Source organism: Theropithecus gelada, chromosome 4, assembly GCF_003255815.1.
Source record: "Theropithecus gelada isolate Dixy chromosome 4, Tgel_1.0, whole genome shotgun sequence".
NCBI classification, from domain to species: domain Eukaryota; kingdom Metazoa; phylum Chordata; class Mammalia; order Primates; family Cercopithecidae; genus Theropithecus; species Theropithecus gelada.
In genome coordinates, this window is record NC_037671.1 from 45638316 (window position 1) to 45652949 (window position 14634).

The window sequence follows — 14634 nt, forward strand, 5'->3', positions numbered from 1 at the left end:
AAAAAAACCCTACCCCAAACTCCACTGAGACCTGGGACACATTCAACTCAAGAGTCAGGAACCAGCCCACCCTCCACACAGTCAGCCCCTGAAAATGTCACGCATCCTTCTTCCTAAGGGAGAGGCTCCAGGTCTGAGGGCCACACCCCTCCAATATCCCTCTGGTTCCCCACACGCCATCCAGTGGGCGTCACAGCCCGGGAGGCCCCGAGCCTGCGTGCCCGTTTCCTCCAAATGAGGGGTGGGGAAGGGGTGGAGAGGAGAGGGAAATGGAGCCCACAGGACTCCTTCCTAGAACCTACCTAGACTCTCCTCCACTCGGCTCCACCTTCAGTCCCACCACGCACCCTCCCTCCCTGCACAGGCTGTGGGGGCGGGCAGTGGGGTCCACATGGCCAATCATTAACCGGCCCTCACACACTCACACTCACACTCACAGCCACACTCACACACTCTCCCTCCGCAGCTGCGCGCACTTCGCCCACTCTCCGGACCCTGCACTAGCAGCCCTAGCCCGGAGCGCACGAGGACTGCGCAGCCGGACCCCCGCAGGTCCCCAAACCAGGGCCCCAGTCCACCCGCCCGTCCCCGCGGCCAGCGCCACGAATGTACGGCCCGCCCCACACAGCGCCCCGCACCCCCCGCCGGACTTCGGCCCCGCCGCGCTCCCGCCCCGCCCCGCCGCCGAGGCTTCCCCTGGGTTCGCGTCCCCCACCGCCCCCGCCGCCCCCGCCTTCGCGCCCGTTTTCGTTTGCTTTTCCGTGCTGCTGGCTGGCGGCCTCTGGGTCCCTGGCCCCGGGGCGGGGGCGGGCTGGAGTGGGGCTCCCCTCAGTGCTGCCAGGCTGGGGTGCGGATGGGGGCGGGGGGAGGCGTTCAGCTAGGTCTCCAGGCTCGGAGGGCCCCGTCGCCCCACCCCCTTGACTCCCGTTACCTCACAGCCCGTCGAGTTGCCCCCTACCCCCGCCCCAATAATTGGCCTTGCAATTGGATGCCAAAGAGCCCAGAGTTGAGGGGGAGCAGAGCTTTGAGCCCAGGTCTCTCAGAGCAACCCAACAGCCCCCTTTTTGCCCACGCCCCAGTCCGCGTCCCCTGCCCCATCCCACCACTGAGGGCCCTGGGGGTCCCCAAACATGCCCCCCATTTCCAGCTCTTCCCACACCCCCACCCCCGAAAATAAAACTCAGGGACCAACATCTGCTTCCTTTGCACTTGCTCCGTCGACCCCGCCCCCCGCTCGGAGGGGCTTCCGTGGGGGAGGGAACGGGGCTCCGGGCCCTCAGAGTTCTCAGTGTCTAGCAAGGAGAGGGGCTGGCCCCTGCCCCCCCGAGAATTGGGACTGGTGGGAGAGAGAAACTCAGCACTGGGGCCTAGCTGAGCCCCTTCATGCGTCCGCAGACGCTTTCTAATTGCGGGGGTGGGGGCGGAGTGGGGGAGGGATAGGAAGAGGATTAGCGAGAGGACCCTCGCGGAGGTCCTGAGTCCCAGTCGGTTTATTCCTGAGCCTTCCCCTCCCATCGTAAGTCCTTCCCTCGACCCTCCCTTTTGTACTGCAATAATACTGTATTATACGCTTGCACTATTCCCCGACCCTGGCCAGCGGAAGCATGCACGAAAAACTCAAAACCACACACTCACACGCACACACACACACGCACACGAAGATGGGACGCTTTTTTTTCTTCCTCTCTCTCTCCGGGGTGCGTCCTCCTTAGTGTACATAGCGGCGTCGGGGGGTGGCCCCAGGCCCGGGTAGAAAAGCATGCACTGAGACCCCCGCCCCTAGACTGCGAGTACTGTACAAATCCAACACTTGAAACCGACACGCACACGCGCGGCGCCGCCACGGGGGTGGGACACGGACACGCACCCACGCGCACACGGCCGCGCACGGGCGGGGAGGGGGCGCCCCGCCGTCACGCGTCGCTGTGCGAGGGATCTTGTGCCTTTTTAAGTCCCTGTATGTTAATGCAGACAATCCGGAGAGCTTGTGTACTACCAAATCCTGATTAAAGACGCCTTCCAGGAACCTGCGCCTCCGCCTGCTTTCTTTCACCCTCCCACTTCTTTTCCCAACTCTCAGTGTAGACCCTGGCTCTGAGGTCGCCCGGCTGGGCAGAGGGCAGGGGCTAGTCTGTCGCTGACTCTGGGACTGAGGGGTGGGCAAGTTCCAAGTCAGTGGATGAGCTTCGTCCACACCTTAGCCAGGCAGCTGGGTGAGGAGGGCACCCCAGAGGTTTGGGCCTAGTTGGACTTGAGTCACCCTCGCCCTGCTGGCAGTCTCCTTTCACTGAACAGGTCGGGAGGGAAGGGGTGAGTGGACTCTGGTCTCTGGGGCTCAACTCCAAATTGCCAACTTCCGGGTGGGGATAGAGGGTGTGTAGAAGTAGGGGGCTGGACCCACCAGGCCCAGTGATCAGTTCTCTATGGGATCAGGCTTTTGAGACCAAGTGTCTGGTGGGACTAGAAAGCCAGGATGCCAGAGGCCTGTGACAGGACACTGCACTGAGGAGCCTCCCCTGGCCCTCTGCTACCATAGGCGATCTGAGAAATACGGGAGATGCAGCCCTGGCCTTGGGGGTGCCAGGGTGGGGGTGGTCCGCCAAGGAGGGACACTGGAGCATGGACTGTGAGAGGCTGGGGTTGGGGGTGCAGGGATGGAATGTGGGTTGAAGGAGAACTCAGTCAGCGGGAGGGGTGGGGCACTAGGACGGAAATAATGGCAGACTTCTGAGACTGGAGAGAGAGGGGAAAGGTGAGGAGGACAATGTAATAAAGGAAGTCCCCCATGCCTCCACCCCATCCCCGCACACTGACAAACAGGAAGGCAAAGGGGCAAGCTCCAGCTGTATTCCCAAAGCCCCGGGGCATTTAGAAGATGCCCCCCACAAGCTGTCAGCTCCTTGCCCTGGGGCAGGCAAGGGTGGGTTTTGGACACAGAGATGTGGGGTCAAGTGTGTGCAGTTCTGCATAGACCTAGAGTAGGTGGCCATGTTCCTGGGTCATCTTACCCCTTCTGCCACCTTCCCCTTCCGCAGCACTCCTGGGTGTGGGGTGAAGTGGAGGGAGGGCTCTTGGCCTGTCAGAGACGTTTGCAGAGTGGTGACGCAGACAGACAAATGCAGGTAGGGTCTGGGAAAGGCGGTGCTGAGTGCGGAGCTGACAGAGGTGATGCAGGCACAGCTCACCTCACAGGTGGAGCAGGGGCGTGGGGGGTGCTTCTTCCTTAGTGGAGGAGAGGGGATGGGAGGCGTGCATGAGGCAGTTTCTGAGAGAGGAGAAGGAACTGCTGTGAGAGGCACAAGCCCCCCAGCTCAGCATGGGAGGAGTGGGGAGCCAGGGCTCACCCTCCTGCTTCCGCCACACTTCGCCTCCCAGCCCCGCATCTTTGACTTCGGGACCATGGGCTGGGGTGCAGTGCTGAAGTCTGGAGCTGGCTGGGGTCCAGACAGGAGTGGCTCCATGCACCCTGTGTGGGGATTAAGGATGGGGCTATGTGGAGCCCCGTCTCCACTGTTGGTGTCAGAAAAGTTTCTCCAAGGGCATGAGAGCCCAGTTTTGTTGGTGGCAACTGAAGCTCAGAATCTGGTCCATCCTCTCCCTTCACTTTTCCTCCTGACTGGAGTAAACATGGACATGGGCTGGGCTCTGGAGCTGGTGAGGCCTAGCCCTCTAGACAAAGCACAGTGGATGGAGGGGCAGGGCTGGGACTTTCATTCTCTCTGAGGGTATCGGTTTGATTGACCTGTCCTCCTCCTCTCCCCACAGCCCAACCCTTAACACATATATGCCTTTGGCTGAACTCTGAATCACTAAGGAGCTTTAAAACAACCAGATTTCTGGGCCTCATCGCTGACCTACAGAATCTAGGGGTAGGACCCAGGACTGTGCATTTTTAAAAAGCAACTCTGGACAATGCTGTGCCAAGCCAGGCCTGGGAACCACAATAAGCAGATGAGAATCATAAAGGTTGCTGCCCTGAGAAGGAAGCAAGAAGGTGTGAACTTTGTCAGACAGCTAAAGGGCCAGGCACACTGAAGGTGTCTGTGGATCACTGGCTGAGTGAATGAACTCAAGATCAAATGGGCAAATGGATGAATAATTCACTGGGCATCCAGGAGAGGCAGGGAGAGGGTTAGGCTACTCTCTGAGGAGGGAGGAATTTGAGCCCAGGCTCTGCCCCTCCCCAGCACAGAGCCAGATGGGGGAAGGGCAGAGGGACTTTGGAACCGAAAAGCCAGCAAGCCTAGGTTGGTGTGGGGGTGGCGGTTATCTTTAGGGCAAAGTTGTCCTCACCGTGAGATTCAGGGCTCTTCCTCCCAAAAGGCAGAGGGTTCCAGATATCCCCACATGGGACTGAGTGGGAGACACTGGAAAGAGTTTTGGGGCCGGGCGCGGTGGCTCAAGCCTGTAATCCCAGCAATTTGGGAGACCGAGATGGGCGGATCACGAGGTCAGGAGATCGAGACCATCCTGGCTAACCCGGTGAAACCCCATCTCTACTAAAAAATACAAAAAACTAGCCGGGCGAGGTGGCGGGCGCCTGTAGTCCCAGCTACTTGGGAGGTTGAGGCAGAAGAATGGCGTGAACCCAGGAGGCAGAGCTTGCAGTGAGCTGAGATCTGGCCACTGCACTCCAGCCTGGGCGACAGAGCGAGACTCTGTCTCAAAAAAAAAAAAAAAAGAAAAGAAAAGAGTTTTGGGTCCTGGGCCACCCTGGTGGATGTGCTTCACAACCTGGACCAGTGCCCAAATCCATGCCCTTCTCTGTGCCTCAGTTTCCCAGTCTGATTTTATGACTGATCATTGATTTCCAGTTCTCATTCCTCCTCTCTCTCAGGTAATAGGAGGGGAGGACTTTGAGGCAGGAGAAAGGGTTTCACCTACAACCATCCAATGTGAGCACCGTGTGTGTGTGTGTGTGTGTGTGTGTGTGTGTGTTGCGGGGGCATCCCATCCTCTCCATGCGGCCTTTTCAGAGAGATCCAGGACCTGGCCAGAGAGCAAAGGAAAGGGTGTCTCTAACCAAGGTGCCAGGGATTAGAGAGGGACAATAGGCAAAGGTTCTGTGGAGAATGGGTGGCCTGGTGGAGTTAAAGGCCATCCCTACTGGGCAGGATGTGTCTGGTGCCAGTTGGGTGAGTTCAGAGGTGGTTGGGAGAGAGACATGCTCAGAGCTCTCTGTCTGTCTGCCTGTCCCTGACTCTCAGTGCCAACACCCACCCACCCCATGGTCCCCATTCACCTGGGAGCTTACAGCAGCCCCTCCACCTCTACCCAGCCATTTTCTCTAGCCGTAACATTGGTGACTGGTAAAGTGTCCCAGCACAAGGCCTGGCGCAGAGTTGGTGCTTAGTGTTTGCTAAATGAGTGAATGGATTAATAAGAACGAATATTGTGTAGAAAAAGTACATTCTTCTGGACACTTCCAGCCTATATGTGGAGGGGACAAAGTTTTGTTGTTGTTGTTGTTGTTGTTGTGTTTTTTGAGACAGTGTCGCTCTGTTGCCCAGGCTGGAGTGCAGTAGTGTGATCACAGCTCACTGCAGTTTTGATCTCCTCAGCCTCCCGAGTAGCTGGGACCACAGGCGTGCACAACCACGCCCAGCTAATTTTTGTATTTTTAGTGGAAACAGGATTTTGCCATGTTCCCCAGGCTGAGGAAACTCTAGCAACCCTGTTTGAGCCAGGTAGGGAGCTTTCTGAGAAAGCTTTCTAAGAAAACTTTCTGACTAAGAAGAGCTTTCTGAGAAAACTTTCTAAGAAAACTTTCTGACTAAGAAGAGTTTTCTAAGAAAGTTCCTTACCTGGCCCAAACAGGGTTGCTGGTGTCCTGTTGGAATCTGAAGCTATATTCTTGCATCACCCCCACCAAACCCTCACTGATGGTCTGATTACAGGGAAGATCATGGCAGTTGGGAAGGGGAGCAGCCACAGCCCTGGACAGACCCTCAGCATTGGAGGTCTCTGCCTTTCTCTCCACCTGGCTTTGTGCTATTTGCATGGAGGCTTCAGCTAGCAGAGCCCCCTCCCTTCTCCACACCCTATTCCCCATAGGTGTGGCATCCAGGCTTTTCTGCCAATGACCTTCAAACCAAAGCGAGCAGAGCAGGAGGTGGGAGGTGAGGTGGGGAGAAAGCTAACATTTATTGAGCAACTGCTATATGCCTTTGCTTATATGACCTCATTTATGATCACAACATTTGTGGAATGTGCATATCCCCACTTAGTTTCCTGATATAGAGAAACTAAGGACAATCTCTATCTCATTCATACTTGATCCACAGATTCTTAGACTATAACATGGTGACCAAGACAAGAGACATTCAAAGACCACTTTGAATGTCTTGAAGGAGTGAATGAAGAAGCCCTCAGGGATCTCTGTGTAACAGGAGAGAGAACCCTATAAATAAATGCATGTAGAACAACAGGTGGGAGATTCTCTCATGGAAAGATGTGAAAAACAAGTAGAAAAGGGAGAGTACGTAAATCTGCTTGGTGGGTGGACAGGAAAGTTGACAGGAAGGCTTTGTCTCTCCTTTGCTAAGACCAGGAGCTGCTTGAGCTGGTCTTGAAGGAAGGGTAGCAAGTTATCATGTGCAGAGAGGGGGTGAGAGGGACCCCCAGGTGAAGGAAACTGCCTGGGCTAAGTGTGAGCTGGAAGATGCACTTAGGAACTTCTGGAAGCATCAGAATGGGTGGAGTGTAGGCAGGGGCAGGGGACCGAGGGTGTTGCAGTAAGTGAGGCCACAGCAGCAGGTAGGAGCAGGTCATAGGGTTGGGTGGGGGATTCATGCGCCAAGTTAAAGATCTGAACTGTCTTAGGCCAGGCGCGGTGGCTCACACCTGTAATCCCAGCACTCTGGGAGGCCGAAGCAGGTGATCACCTGAGGTCAGTAGCTTGAGACCAGCCTGGCCAACATGGCAAAACCCTGTCTGTACTAAGAATACAAAAAAAAAAATTAGCCGGGCGTGGTGGAGGGCACCTGTAATCCCAGCTACTGGGGAGGCTGAGGCAGGAGAATCACTTGAACCCGGGAGGCAGAGGTTGCAGTGAGCCCAGTGAGCCGAGATTGCGCCACTTGCACTCCAGCCTGGGTGACAGAGCAGGACACCGAAAAAAAAAAAAAAAAAAAAAAGATCTGAACTGTCTCCTAAGGACTGTGGCAGCCATAGCAGATTTGAAGCAGAGAGAGATGGAATCAGATTAAGTTTCAGGAAGATCACTCAGGAAGATGTAAAAAGGATGGATGGCAGTACAGGATGGAGGGAGCAGGCCGGTGGCTGGGGAACCACCAGAGAGGGCAAGGCTGTGCTCGTGGGCCTGGGGTAGCAGACACAGAAAGGTTTAAGAAGGATGCTTGGCAGGACTCCTTGGCAGCATGGATGGGCAGGAAAGTGGGGAGGCAGGAAAGTGGGGAGGCAGGATATCCCCAGGGCTTCTGGCCTGGATGGGCTGTGTTCTGCTAGCTCAGGCAGACAGAAGCCCAGTGTGTTAGAAAACGCTAGCAAAGTGCTGGACACCATCAGCACCGTCCCACCATGGAACAAAGCTGTGTCAGCCCTAATGGGCCCAGGGCATTGCAGGTGCCTGGGGATGTCTGTGTATTGAACAGGGTGGATGGAGCTAGAGCAAAGGAAACACAGCAGCCAAGGTCCTGAGCAGGTGGTCAGACCTTTCTAGTCTGGAAGGAAGGAAGCTAAGGGGGACATGGCAAGAGCCTAGAAAACCAAGGACTGGTTTGGCCATCACATTGCCAAAGGTTCTGCACAAAGCTTTGAAGAGGAAAACGGAATGGAGCTTAAGTATACCTGTCGAGGGCTGGACAAATTCCTGGCTGAGAGGATGGACTGGAGGTCCAGGGGCCCAGCCTGCACTTTTAAGGGTAGAGGACAGCCACACCTTTGCCCCTGTCCAGCACAGGATCTGGTGGCCCTGGGCAGCCAGCTCTCTGGCCACAGAGAAACTGCACACCCGGAGGTGGTACTAAGGGCATCTAGGAGCCAGCTTGGCACAGCCCATCCAGGAAGTGGCGCAGACACCTGCCACCCATCTCTGGGCCTGGCTTTCTCATCTGTAAAAGGAAGGGCTGAGCTGCGTGGTGGTCGTGGTTCCTTTCAGTTTTCATTTTCTGTTATTGTTGCTGACTCAGGTGAAGGATGCACATGGCGATGAGAGGGGCTGGGGACATGGAGAGGCTGGGAGGCAGAAAGGCCACCAGGATCAGGGCCTGGGACTTCAGGGGACCTAGAGCATGGACAGTCATTCATCAGAGGTTTGCTGAGCACTCACTAGGTGCCAGAGACCATTCTAGGCCCTGAGGACAGAGCAGTGAACAAGACAGACCCAATGCCTGTGCTTACCTTTATGGAGCTCACACTCTGGTAGATGACTCAGGCCTGTGAGTCTCCTAGCTTGTGGGTGCAGTTGAAGTCTCCCTGGGTCCAGGAGGGTGGGTGACCTCAGAGGGTCCCTGTGTGTGCCCCTTGCAGGTGTTCTCCGTGGCGCCCCCATTTGAGGTGAATGGCCTCCCAAGAGCTGTGCCTCTGAGTCTGCCCTACCAGGACTTCAAGAGGGACCTCTCCGATTACCGAGAACGGGCGCGGTTGCTCAACAGGGTCCGGAGGGTGGGCTTCTCCCACATGCTGCTCACCACCCCCCAGGTCCCGCTGTCTCCTGTTCAGCCTCAGGCTAATGGGAAGGAGGAAGAGGAGGAGGAGGAAGAGGAAGATGAGGAAGAGGAAGAAGAGGATGAGGAAGACGAGGAAGAGGAAGAGGAGGAGGAAGAAGAGGAGGAGGAGGAGGAAGAGGAGGAGGAAGAGGCTGCGGCGGCAGTTGCCTTGGGGGAGGTGCTGGGGCCTTGCAGTGGCTCCAGCAGTGAGGGGAGTGAGAGGAGCACCGACAGGAGCCAGGAGGGCGCCCCGTCCACGTTGCTGGCAGACGATCAAAAGGAGTCCAGGGGCCGGGCTTCCATGGCCGATGGGGACCTGGAGCCTGAGGAGGGTTCCAAAACGCTGGTGCTCGTCTCTCCTGGCGACATGAAGAAGTCGCCCGTCACTGCCGAACTGGCCCCCGACCCTGACCTGGGCACCCTGGCTGCCCTCACTCCTCAGCATGAGCGGCCCCAGCCCACGGGCAGCCAGCTGGACGTATCTGAGCCAGGCACCCTCTCCTCTGTCCTCAAGTCTGAGCCCAAACCCCCGGGGCCTGGGGCAGGGCCGGGGGCCGGGACAGTGACCACAGGGGCCGGGGGCGTGGCAGTCACCTCCTCACCCTTCACCAAAGTTGAGAGGACCTTTGTGCACATTGCGGAGAAAACCCACCTCAACGTCATGTCTTCCAGTGGACAAGCCTTGCGGCCTGAGGAGTTCAGCACTGGGGGCGAGCTGGGTCTGGAGCTGGCCTCTGATGGGGGCACTGTGGAGGAGGGGGCCCCAGCGCCCCTGGAGAACGGCCTCGCCCTCTCAGGACTGAATGGGGCCGAGATAGAGGGCTGTGCCCTGTCTGGGCCCCCCGGGGAAACCCCCTCAGCGATGGCCACAAACTCACTGCCCAATGGCCCGGCCCTTGCAGACAGTCCAGCCCCGGTGTCCCCACTGGAGCCCAGCCCTGAGAAAGTGGCCACCATCTCCCCCAGACACCATGCTATGCCAGGCTCTCGCCCCAGGAGCCGTATCCCCATCCTACTATCTGAGGAGGACACCGGCTCCGAGCCCTCAGGCTCACTGTCGGCCAAAGAGCGGTGGAGCAAGCGGGCCCGGCTGCAGCAGGACCTGGCGCGGCTGGTGATGGAGAAGAGGCAGGGCCGCCTGCTGTTGCGGCTGGCCTCAGGGGCCTCGTCCTCCTCTAGTGAGGAGCAGCGCCGTGCCTCTGAGACCCTGTCAGGCACGGGCTCCGAGGAGGACACGCCCGCCTCTGAGCCGGCAGTGGCCTTGCCCAGGAAGGCCGGGCGGGCAGCCGCCACCCGGAGCCGGATTCCCCGCCCCATTGGCCTCCGCATGCCCATGCCTGCTGCAGCCCAGCAGCTCCCCAGCAAATCCCACGGCGCGGCCCCAGCATCGGACACAGCCATCACCAGCAGGTGAGAAACCACTGCCAGCTCCAGGGTGGGCAGAGGGTGGCCACAGGCCTCCACCAGCAGGGGCTTCTCCAGAACCAAGGTCAGGGGCTATGGAAGATCAGGAGGGACCCTCAGTGACACCTCTGGTCCAGCACCTCCCAACTGTGCTCTGCCTCACTCTGATTCGGGTTCCAGCCCTGTTACTGGGCTCAGGGGAATGGCTTCAGTGAGCATGTGTGGAGAGGGTGCCAGAGAGACCAGGCTTAGGAAAAGCTGATGGGGGCCAGTGGGTCCACACGCAGCCTCTGGTATGCCATGGGGCATTGGAAGCCAAAGGATAAAGCCCAGTGCTTTGACTCCTTGGGAGAAAACATTTCATATTAATATAAACATAGGTATATTCTAGATTAGAATGCAAAATCCATGAGAATTTTAAAGATGAAATGAGGACCCTAAAGAAAGCCAGCAGCAGGCTATTCCAGCAGCAGCCTGGGAGCGTGTGGCCCCTCAAGGTCCTGCCCTGGAGGACAGAATGCCAGGCCTCAGTTTACCCATCTGTGCCATGGTCTCAGTCTCAGCTCTGAGGATGCAGGACTCCAGTGCTCAGTGCCCAGGAGGATTCTGAAATATTTCTCCTTGTCTTGTTTCTTTGCCCTCTTCTTTTCTCCTGCCTTCTGCTCTCAAGCAGGCTCCAGCTGCAGACTCCCCCGGGGTCGGCCACTGCTGCTGACCTCCGCCCCAAACAACCTCCTGGCCGCGGCCTGGGCCCAGGGCGAGCCCAAGCCGGAGCCAGGCCCCCAGCCCCGCGCAGCCCGGGCCTCCCCACGTCCACTTCCGCCGCGCGCAATGCCAGCGCATCCCCCCGGAGCCAGTCGCTGTCCCGCAGAGAGAGCCCCTCCCCCTCGCACCAGGCCCGGCCCGGGGTCCCCCCGCCCCGGGGCGTCCCGTCGGCCCGGGCCCAGCCTGATGGCACCCCCTCCCCTGGGGGCTCCAAGAAAGGACCCAGAGGGAAACTCCAGGCTCAGCGCGCAACAACCAAAGGCCGGGCAGGAGGCGCGGAGGGCCGGGCTGGGGCCAGATAATGACGCCCGCGGCTCTCCGCGGTCCCCCACCCTCACCCCGGCCCCCCACCCGCAGCCGGTCACACTGGAGCAGCTCCCAGCACAGCCTTACGCGCCCGACGCGCGCCACCCTTGGCCCCAGCTTTCCGCCTGCACCCGCGAGGACGCACGCGAGCACACGCGGCGCCCCACCAGCCCTCAGGGCCGGTGGGGGACGCGGCACCGCGCCGCGGGGAGGGTCTGCGTCCCCTTCCTCGCCCTGTGTCCTCTCATCCTCCTGCCGCCCGTCAGGCCGGCCAGCCTCACATCAGTCTCTCCGCCCCGGGGAAGGCTCAGCCACTTTTCATCGAGGACTTCACTTCTGGGGACGCCCGGTTCGTTCGCCCACCAGGCCTAGGCTGCTCTCAATGCTCCCCCAGCAACCTCTGCCTACACCTCCTGCGGCGCCTTGCCCTCCTCCGGCCCCTTTCCAGCCAAAGTCCCCCTACCCCTTCAGAGAAGTAGCCTCAAATTCCAGAAGTGGAGGCTCCAGCCTCCCCCCCGAGGGTCCAGCCCCACAGTCTTCTGGGAGCCACTGTGGCCAGGGATGGCCTCTGGACTGCCAGGCTGGAGTTGGGGACCCAGGGGATATCGGTCTACTCAGGTGTGAGGGGGCAGGTCTGACCTGCCCCAAAGTTGACTCCATCCTGGACAACTCGGTGGGAGGCAGTGGGCAAGTGATCTTGGAGATGGGTGGGCAGGTGATTCTGTGGGCAGGGGATGTGCTCCCCTGCACCTCTGGGGTACAGAAACCTCTTGCCTCCTAAATTTGGGTGGTGCCTCTGTGGGAACCATAGGAAGCGTGTGGGCTGCCTTCCCGGGCAAGTATTTCCCAGTGGGATGTTGGAGGGGGCTTTAACAAAGTTTTACTCCCTCCCCTGTTCCCCTGATCTAGTGCTCAGGACCCCTCACCATCAGGAATTCCTTCCTGTCATCTAACCTCAGTCCTGTCTACTGCAGTTCCAGCCAACCTGCTCTTTCCTGAGTTCAATGCAGGTGGAAAGTGGCTGATTACCATCTTTGCACTGGCCCTTTGGAGATTCGAGGACTCAGTTCTGGTGGAGTCACTCTCCCTGTCCTCCCTTCTGTGGGAGGGAGGGAGGGCTGGCTCAGGCATCGTCTCCCGCAATGGGCAGAGAGAGCAGAGAGAGGTCGACCAACAGACAGCTGGCCCCTGGAGGCAGAAAGGCCCTTCTAACTTCCAGATCGAATGCTTGAGTGATGGGTCCTCAGCCCACGCCCACTCTTCCCTCAGCTCACCCTTCAGCCTGTTCCTTCTTGCCCCGACCCCAGCCTGTGCAGCCGCTCTACTCCAGGAATGGATGTGGGGACTCTTCCTGGGTTCTGGCTCCTGCATAGCTCACCCCACCTCATCATGAGCCTCAACTGCCTACATCTGGGGCAAGCAGCACACCGGCTGCAGATGGGACAGCCAGCCCTGCCTATCTGGACAGGCCCCTGCAGCCTCTGTCCCCTGGCCTAGCCTCTCTGTCCTTCCCTGAGTCACAGAGAGCAAGCCAAGACATCCAGGGAAAGAGGAAGAAAGGCCTTAGTGTGCCCCAGCGGTCTGGCTGCATCCAGCCACCATCACCCAGAAGGATGCCCATGAGGCAGCTGACCCTGAAAGCACCCTCCCCCTCATGGAGAGTCAGCAGCTTGGGCAGCCACTTTCAGGCCACGGTGGTGGCTTCTCTGCAGACCAGCCGAGGGGAGGACTCCTGGGTGGACAGTCTTTGATATCCACCCTATGCTGATGCAGAAGCTCCCAGAACACTCAGGAAACTTCTCCGGACAGAGCCCTCCTTGTCAACTTGAGGCCCTCCCAAGGCCCTCTACTGCCCTCTGGGTCCAGCAGAGGGAGTGGAGGAGGGACCACTGCCTCTCACCTAGAGCTTCTCCGAATGACAATCAGCTCGTGCCAGGTGGGGACCAGGACATGACTCCTGGTGCCCAGGCCCTGGGCCTGCTCCTTGCCACCAACCGAACCGTGAATGTAGGGCCCCCAGCCTCACCTCTGCCCCAGGACCAACAACACCCTGGTTTGGAGCTGGGAGGAAGAGGGGGACCTGAGAGAGCCCCAGGTCCATTCTACCCCCAGCTTCACTCAGCATTGGAGCTGGCAGAGACGCAAAACCCAGTCTTCCCTTGGGATTCCGAACCACCCTAGGGCTCCCAACTGACCTCAGGCCTCTGAGTCTCTGAATGTCACCAGGTGAGGTGGGAGAGGTAAAGTGGGCCAGTGGGGAGGGGGTCACCTAGGGGACTGCCTCTGTGCCTCTCCCCAGGAAGGATCCAGGGCAGAGGAAGCCACATCTCCCGGTGCCCCCAACCCCAGCTGCAGCCTCTTCCCCCTGAGCATTCATTCTCTCCACCAGGCCTCCAGGTCCTGAGCCCTTCCTCTGTAAAAGTGTCACACCACCTCCCTCAGCACTTCCTGTCAGAACAACCTATGTCACTGACTCAGATGCAGGGTCTGCTCACCCCAACACATGCCTTCCCTCCCCAGCCGCATCGTGCACGAAGGGGGCACAGGAGAGGAGAGGGGCTGTGCCCCAGGCTCCCCATTTCCCAGCTCCTCACAGGGGCCTGGTTTGCTCAGTCTTCTCAACTCCAGGGACTAGCCCTGGTGGGCATGGGGTGGGGAGCAGGAAGTTGCCCTTCCCCTCCCTCGGGAAGCCACCTAAGAATGTTTACATGCCAAACAGAATGTAACACCCCTCCCCAAGCCCTTCCCAGTCACTGCATGGCCTCTGCCCATCCTGCACCTGTCCACCCCACCCCAACACCCTGGAAGCCACTGTCAATGATTAGATCGGGTCTCGGAAGGGAAGTAGCCATCACACCATTAAAAAGCCTGTGGACCTTTTTCTGTTGGCCTGGACTCTTCTTCCCTGCGGGAGGGCAGGCAAAACCCAGTTCCTGGGGCCGGGGCTGGGCAGGAAAGCAGAGCACAGGTTGGTGGGCAAGTGCAGAGGGACTGTCCTGGAGGCAGGGGAGGAAATGAAAGCTCAGGACAGACACAGGTAACTTGCTCAGGGTCACAGAGGAGGAAGGGGACTGTCCTGCTGTCATTCTGACTGCAAAGCGTACACTCTCACAGCCCTCTGGATGCTTCTCCTGAGGGCCAGAGACTGAGTCTGGCTTTGTGCAGAGAGGCCAGGAGGAAGAATTTTTTAAATTATTTGTACAAATTGATGGAGTACATGAGAAATTTTGTTACATGTATATAATGTGTAGTGACCAAGCCAGGGTGTTTACAGCATCCATTACCCAAGTACAATACATTTTGGTTAAATATAGTCACCTTACTCTGCTTTTGAACAATGAATTTATTCCTTCTATCTAACTGTATGTTTATACCCCTTATTTATTTTTATTTATTTATTTATTTTTTGAGAGGGAGTCTCGCTCTGTTGCCCAGGCAGGGGTTCAGTGGCGTGATCTCAGCTCACTGTAACCTCCGCCTCCCAGGTTCA

The 14634-nt window shown here is 58.4% G+C and overlaps 1 protein-coding gene across 1 annotated transcript in view; it reads left to right on the forward strand.

Moving 5' to 3' along the window:
- Positions 1–14025, forward strand: part of TTBK1 (tau tubulin kinase 1) — a 45371-nt gene extending 31346 nt beyond the window's left edge. Inside the window, exons 14-15 of the mRNA XM_025383220.1 lie at positions 8491–10079; positions 10747–14025. Of these exons, the coding sequence (XP_025239005.1) occupies positions 8491–10079; positions 10747–11140 (1983 nt within the window). The 3' untranslated portion in view covers positions 11141–14025. The remainder of the gene's footprint in view (positions 1–8490; positions 10080–10746) is intronic.
- The last annotated feature ends 609 nt before the right edge of the window (positions 14026–14634 follow it).